This window comes from Mustela lutreola, chromosome 8 (assembly GCF_030435805.1).
Source record: "Mustela lutreola isolate mMusLut2 chromosome 8, mMusLut2.pri, whole genome shotgun sequence".
NCBI lineage: Eukaryota > Metazoa > Chordata > Mammalia > Carnivora > Mustelidae > Mustela > Mustela lutreola.
In genome coordinates this window covers 26,370,826-26,378,546 of record NC_081297.1, presented here as the reverse complement: position 1 = coordinate 26,378,546, position 7,721 = coordinate 26,370,826, and the positions used below count along the sequence as shown (strand labels likewise).

The following is a 7,721-nucleotide window of genomic DNA, read 5'->3' as shown; positions in this document are numbered from 1 at the left end:
ACTTAAAATTCAGAATACTTCGATCCGAAGGGCTGACTGCAGCTACTAATATAAGTTTTATACAAAAAGTAGCATGATCCCTTAGCATGTATTTGTTCGACACAGTGAACTGTCAGCCTGACTGACAAAAGGCTCCAGAGGACATAACTGATTTGGGGCAGGAGGGAGAGCGCTCTCAAGAGGACAGTCACCAAAGAGAGACCTAAAACCCCCTTCCACCCCTTGGGCTGAATGCAGCACCCCCACCCTCAGTGCCAGACATCCATCTCCAACAGAAGAGACAAACACAGCTTCATGGTCCAAGCATGTGGTGATTTTTAATAAGAATAACTTTGGTTCTAAGAATTCCACCCTCAATTCTGTAATACTTTCCATTAAAAACAATTGTACAAGAGCAAATACAAAAAATATTAAATTATGAAAACAAATCCATTAAGGCTCCCTTTATATATACTATATACACTCAAACAAGTCAAGATTTTTCAGAGTAGAAGAATAAAGTCAACTGTTTGTTGTAGCTTAGAAAGCAACACTACTTTACTACCAGGAGACTAGAAAACACCGAACTAGTTTAAGAAAACCATAGAGTGGAAAAATGGAGCCATTTTGGTCAAAAAGTGGCTCAAAGCACAAAACTGCTTGTATGTTCACGAGTCCTAGGAGTTTGGACTGTCCAGTATGAATGCGTGGAGGAGAGCCAGGCACGCTCTGAAACTCAGGCTTGTGAGCCTAGCTGATCTGACAACTTCAGAGAGCTTCTCACCTGTACATCCCACTGTTTGGTCATAGACATCACTTCACACTATTTACAAGTCTTTTGGCCAGACTTTGTACTATTCACCACACGTCAGTGTGCAGACTGGTGAGCGAGACTGGGAGGGACATGTTTTTGTAATTCTTCTTCCCAGTGAGGAATGAATTCTGGGTAAGTTCTAGGAAGAGAATCGGTCCTGCTAACGGGGCCGCTCAGGGCCCTTGAGAATTTTATCAAGTGGCAGAACTGCTTTAAGGGCACAGGACTTAAGATCCAACATCCAGTTAGGTGAAAAGCTATGAGCCAGTCCTGAATCTTCATTTTGCAAATCTCATCATCAGCCCAAATACACAAAGAAAGCACTCCAATCAACGTGTGATCAGAAAGGTACTTTGAAGATGATCATTTAGCATACTTTCTTCTCTTAAAGCTTAGAGGGATGGAAAAAAAACAGTTACCACTCCATCCTCCGAAAGCAAACTATTAGAGAGCAATATTTTATCTTAAGCATCTCATGTTTTTCATTAATACTTGCTGACAAGAAATCACCCGCTTCAGGTGTAACCGACATGTCCTCTGACTAGCTGTATATTGTCATCGTGGTTACCTTTATCTTGTTCACAAGAGGTTTGAATATGAACCTGTCAGCTATGAAAACTAAAGCATTCCCACAGAAAGCTAATTTCTACTATGCTTATTAGGATTAAAAGCTTGGGATCCAGTTTTAAAAGAAGTTTAAGATGACTCTTCACTATAGAAATGATTGGCTGGATCATCTCGATGGATGTTACAATCCATATAAATTCCTCCAGATCACCCCAAATAGAATATACCCCTGCCCATACCAGCAGTAATAAAATGCATTTTGCGTCAGGATTTTGCTGCTCGCCCGGGACTTCACTTGGAGTAGCAAGCTGGCTAGCATGCGGAAGCTGGACAGCCTCTCCCCTCACCTCAGTGCTTCCTGAGAGGCAGGACAGTAGTCATCACCGCCAACAGGGCAGTGGAACAATCTTTCTTCACAAGAAAAAAAAAAAAAAAAAAAAAGGCAAAGCAATATGTGATCTTTAATCTGAAATTTTCAAAACTTGGATTTAATGATACTCAAAATGTACAAATGCTACCAACCTTCCACCTAGGCCTCCTAGAGACCAACCTACATTTGTTTCACATTAGAATACCCAAAGAACTCCTCCTCGCCCAGCTCCCAGTGGGAGCGCCCCTCACAGTGCTCTCTCAAAGATTTGTACCCTCTACTTTTGACACTGAAGTTGGGCAATATGGACTAGTTTTTCTTCTCCAACGAACTGGGAGACTGTTTCATATACAAGGACTAGCTCAGCAAGAAATTCAAAAGCAAAACAAAACAAAACGAAACAGAATTCTAACAGTTATCAAAGCAATAGGTGGATTTATGTGATGTTCCTTCTCCAAACTGGAATGTCATCATGGAACATTCTAGTATCAGAGAACGCAAAGGAATTAAAATAAGATCAAGATGAACATTTATGTGTTTTTCCGTATCTTTTATATGTATTTGTTCCCATATTTTTATGATTTTTTTCCCATATTTTTAACCTTCTCAACCTATTTCTGAATCTGAATGTCAACGAGGGTAAAAGCTGTGCTCAATATTAATACTCTCGGGTCTCAGTATAACACAGGTCCAAGTGTAACGAAATGGGACAGCTCTGGAGTCTCAAAAGGGACTTTAGACATGTTGGGTGTAACAGGTCAAATACTGTCCTATCTGATCTAAATTATCTAACAGAAAACTAAAGGAAAAAACAAAACACATTTTCTTTAGGTTTTAGAAGAAAAAAGGCTCTATGCCCCCATTAAACTTGGATTAGAAGGAAAAACCAAGTAGTGCAACTTTCTAGAATTTATTCCAGTGTCCTCTTTCTTTTTTGCTGTTGTGGGGTTTTTGTTTTTGTTTAAGTCTTTGAACACAGGTTCACTTATCCCAACTTAAGTGCTGGTCAACATCCTTCGTTTGGCGAATAGGAATCACAACGGTCACAGATCATTTATCCACCCAGATTGTAGGAAAACCAAAACCAAATCCTTCTTAAAGTAACAGTTCTCTGCTGGCTGGGCTTCTCGCCAGGGGCTTCGGCCCTGAGATTAAGTGTTGAGGAGGCGCGTGCTCACAGCTTCCCCGCGTGATGGCCCAGGCGCGCCGTCTCCGTCGCTGGGGCCTACGACTCCTGCACTTGGGCCACTTCTTGGCCTGTTCTCCTGAGATTGCCTTTAACCTTCACAAACTCTGGGGCATTTTCTTGTTCTTCTTGTAATTTCTGCTTCTCAAGTTCAAGCTAAATGAAATTCAGAAATAGGAAAATTATTTACATACTAAGAGCCTTTCCAAAACATTCCTTCACTTTCCAAAGTCCCTAACACCTTCTGTTTCCCAGTGGAAGACATTCTCTCCTGGTCTCCATCTTACGTGGATATACGCTCATCTGCACACGGGCCCTGGGCTCATCCTGTGTGGGAGCAGCAATCCCCTGGTTGGTACCACCAGCAATACCAGAGACAACGAGAACCCGAAATCAAAGCTAAGCAAACAAGCTCCTGAGACCAGGGTACAGTCGGCTCTGCGCACAGTTTCGGTGAAGTTGAATTTCACTCAATTGCTTGTGCTCCCGACACTCTGCTAGGAGTTCAGGGATATTCCCCAGTTTGGGCTTTTGCCTCCTGAATCTCTTCTAAGTCCTCAGTAGAATCCTTGTCTTTACTTTGAATGTATGTTAGCCCATTTGCTGACATTCTGTCTCATATTTTCCTTTTGTGCAATAAACATTTATATCTAATAGGTCTGGCAAATTCTGCTTGTTCCAACAGCCTTATTTCTCAGAACAGAAAAGATAACTTTGGAGGTGAGTCAAACAGAGAAAGACAAATACTGCATGATCTCTCTCATACGTGGAATCTAAAAAAACCCCAAAATTATAAAAGCAGAGAGTAAAACGGTGGCTCCCAGGGGCTGGGGAGGTGGGAGAGATGCTGTTTAAGGGTATGTACTTGCAGCCGGTAGATGCGGAAGTCCTGGAGACCCAACACACAGAACAGTGATTACAGTCAACAAGACTACTATGGACATCCAACTTGCTGAGTAACTAGATCTTCACTGTTCCCAGCACCAGGAGAAATGCAGCTCTGCGATGTGACAGAAGTGCTAAACATACCTCCGTAAAAATGTACCAAGTCAACACGCTATGTGTCTTAAAGTTACACAATACTAAATGTCAGAATTATCTCAATAAAGGAAAAAAACAACTTTTCATCCCCATCACTCTTACCTGCTCCAGCTTCTGTTGCCGTTTTAATAGCTCTATTTCCAAGTCAGATTTCTTCTTTTGTGCTTCTTCTTCTTTCTGCTTTATTACTTGATCTCGTTTTCTCTTTTCCATTACTTTCTGCAATTCTGGCTTGTTTTGAGGGGCAAGACCCCTGCAAAAAAAGAAAGAAAGAAAAAACAAAATTAGAAAGTCTTAATCTAAAAAAAAGAAAAGAGAAGAAAACAAAGTTTTAATCCGATGGACACATCCTTCATAAACAGAAATTTAGTTTAAGGTATCAGCCACAGAAAACGAGTCTACTGAATTAGCATTACTGTGATGCCTACTACCAGTTAGTCAACACTGGTAGTACCAGAAATTCATGAGCATGAAAGAAAGGGCAAGAACAACTTCCAAGAGTAAGCATAATCCACTCATTCAATAAAAATCTATTGAAAACCTACTCTGTGCCAGATACTAGCCTATGCAAAGGTTAGTGAGAATGGTTTGGGATGGGGAAGGCTGGAACAGCATGCTCATTCAGTGGGGCTTATGATCCCTCATGATGATGATGGAGATGGAGAAGATGGCGGAGATGGAGAGGCCAGAGATGGTGGAGATGGTGATGATGGAGATGCCCAGAATATGAAGTGCCTCCACGTGAAGTTTTAGGGGAGGCTTCCCAAGATGGAGCCCCCGATCCCATGTACTGAAAGTAGCCAGAGACAGGCTAGCACAGAAATTTAAATAGCAAAATGGCCCTGGACTCCCCTTCCAAAATTCTCGGATTTGTCAGAGAGCTCTTGAATATGTGCAGGTACATCTGAGATGTCGTCAGCTCCCGGGGGCACATTGCCACGGGGATCTCTGCTCCCAAGACTCCCAGTGCTCCTTGCAGACCACTTTGGATGTGTAGTTTACTACTGATAATGGACGGACATCAGGCTGCAGGGAAGGTCTACATTTCTGACAGAGAAATAAGGCTGCCATCTCTTCAGATGGGCAGAAACAAAACCCAAACTTAGACCATTCACTAGCAACCCTTCACCCAGAATCTCTGGGGTAATTCAAGGGCATCTCCTTAGATGAAATATCTTTTGGAATGTCTAGATGGAATGTTAGGCAGGACACTCCTTGTCTCTAGTTTTCTACCACTTCCTCAAGACTTCTCCATCCAGGCTTTCAAGGTGCTGGCTTCGCCAGCCTACCTTCTCCTATCTTTCCTTTCTCTGTAGCAAGTCTCCACTAGCTCTAAGTCATCTCAACTTGATATTAACATTTACTAACAGCCTTTAAAATAAAAATGAAACCACAAAATAGGAAGAACACTGTCAGTTTCCGACAGCACAGGGCTTAAGTGACAGTGTGCGTAGTCACTTGCATGCATCCACGCACGTGCACACTTGACCCAACAGGGACTCAGGCTTTTCTGGGCAGCAAGAGGGGCCCTGATGAATCCACTGAACTGAGATGGGTCCAGGCACTCTCCCATGTACCTTCTGGTCCTGCTGATGGTGACTGCTAGTCTGTAAATCAGGAATGTCTACCTGAATGGTTGTTCTCTAAACTATGTCAATCAACCAATGTGTCTCAGCATCTAGGAGTCATCTGAGTAACCATTAAATCTAACAATTTCCGAGGTGTATGCTCTCAGCAACACACTCATCTCAATGTTCTTTCGAGCTCACACTATCATATCTGTGAATGAATTCTCAATTTCACACTTCTTCATTTATCTAACTATAATTTTTAGAAATTTGGCATCTCTTCTATCTAAATCACCAGTTTTTCAGAGTTGTGGTTTACAGACTAAAGATCAGTATATTCCATCGCTACAGATAAAGGATAGTCAAAATAACATACCATGTCTCCACTTTCCCAATTTTATACAAAAGCAGAACTTTTGATAAAAAAGGAGAAAAATACTAAAATTCATTCCAAAAAAGGAGGCAAAAGACATGTGTAACTTTTATAATTTATTTACAGTTTGTTTTGCAGTTACTAAGATCTCATGATGTCGACAGAAGTATGGACAGACGATTCTGGAAATTAAATATTACGTGCAATAAAAACTGCTTATGGTACTTTGCTCACAACAAATATAGGAAAATTTGTTTGTAAATAATCTGAGTGAAGACCTGCTTAGTTTCATGATTATTAAAATGCCTCAGTATGATACAACAGACAGAATTAAGGGATTTAAATTTGAGGATTAAGAATTTAGCTATCTGCATTCATTTAAATTTCAAACATTTTCCTTTCCCTTTATTTCACTGACAAAATTAACCTCAACGGTTATTAAATTCTCCCGGATTATGCAAAGGCTGTTGAACAAACTTTGATGTATGAACATTAAGCTGACATTCTGTTGCAGCCTATGAATGGGTTTAAGTAATATCCAGTATTCATATTCTAGTCAAAGATTTCACACAATGGTGGCAGTAAGATAAAATACTTAGTCACAGAAGGCTCAGGAAAATGGTGCTTATCTGATAAATGCTCTGCACTTACAGCAGTCAAAAAGTCATACAAATTTAGTTAATATTTTATCACAGCAGATCACTTCACTTTCTGTGCTGAATGGAAAAAGTCAAGCACTGCCCATACGATTCTGAGTCAAAAACTGGACCAGATTACAGAGAGAGTGTCCAAAGACAGAAACGAGCCTCTCTAAATCTCCTAAAGACTACAGTGTCATTCTGTGCATGGTTAATAGTTGATTTGCTTTAATTAATTGTGACATATAATTAACAAGTACTTGCAATTCCTTTATGACTGATAGGTACTCAAGTCCTGGTGGCTTTGAACTGCTCAACACCAACAGTTATTTCTGAGTCTGCTTCCTGTGGCTGTGATGTGACAGAAGGCCAAGACAATTTTTTAGAATACATGCCCTAGGGGCACCTGAGTGGTGCAGTAGGTCTAGCATCTTACTCTCAGCTTTGGCTCAGATTGTGATCTCAGGGTTGTGGGATCGAGTCCCATGTCAGGATCCCCACTCAGCATGGAGTCCATTTAAGTTTCTCTTTCCTTCTCCCTTGCCCCTCCCCCATCTCTAAAATAAATTAATTTCAAAAAATTAATATGTGTTCTTTACAAAATAATGGGTTAGGTAATATATACATGTAAAATAAAAAGTAAAAGCATACCCAAACTCCTCCTGTTAAACAAATCTTGGGAGCACCACTTACCTTGTATTCTGTGTGGTCAGAATTGTACAAGGTAGAGGCCCTGGCCCCATGATGGTTCCCATTCCCACACCCAGAGATAACTGAGAGTCTGGTCTGCGCTCTTCCATACTTTCTACAGCCTTGCAGATCATGTCCTCATTCTTCCCAACATCTGCCCAAGACCTCACAATACAGAGGTCCCCAAATTTTCCCACTTCCCTGACAGACATTTAGGTTGTTTCCCATTGTTCCCTGTTAAAAACAGTGAGGCAATGAGCTTCCGTATACATGTACACTTACACTCTTATATAAATATTTCTGTTGCCCAGATTCACAGACGTAGAACCACTGGCTAAGCTTCTACACATTTTATATTTTGATGGGTATTGCCAAACTGCCCTCCAAAAAAGGCTGCAACAATTTATATTTCCACCATCAGTGATGAAATGTACAGACAACTTTTAAAGTTGTGTTTTTTATTTCACATAAACCACTGAGTACATCCAGGGGCAG

At 40.9% G+C, this 7,721-nt stretch overlaps 1 protein-coding gene across 6 annotated transcripts in view; it reads right to left on the bottom strand.

The window, feature by feature from the left end:
- Positions 1 to 291: 291 nt before the first annotated feature.
- FAM107B (family with sequence similarity 107 member B) overlaps positions 292 to 7,721 on the bottom strand; it is a 227,850-nt gene continuing 220,420 nt past the window's right edge. For all 6 annotated transcript variants that reach the window (XM_059184082.1, XM_059184083.1, XM_059184087.1 and 3 more), the window contains 2 exons: positions 4,060 to 4,210; positions 292 to 3,072 (listed from right to left, as the gene is read on the bottom strand). In XM_059184082.1, the coding sequence (XP_059040065.1) occupies positions 2,956 to 3,072; positions 4,060 to 4,210 (268 nt within the window). In that variant the 3' untranslated portion in view covers positions 292 to 2,955. The remainder of the gene's footprint in view (positions 3,073 to 4,059; positions 4,211 to 7,721) is intronic.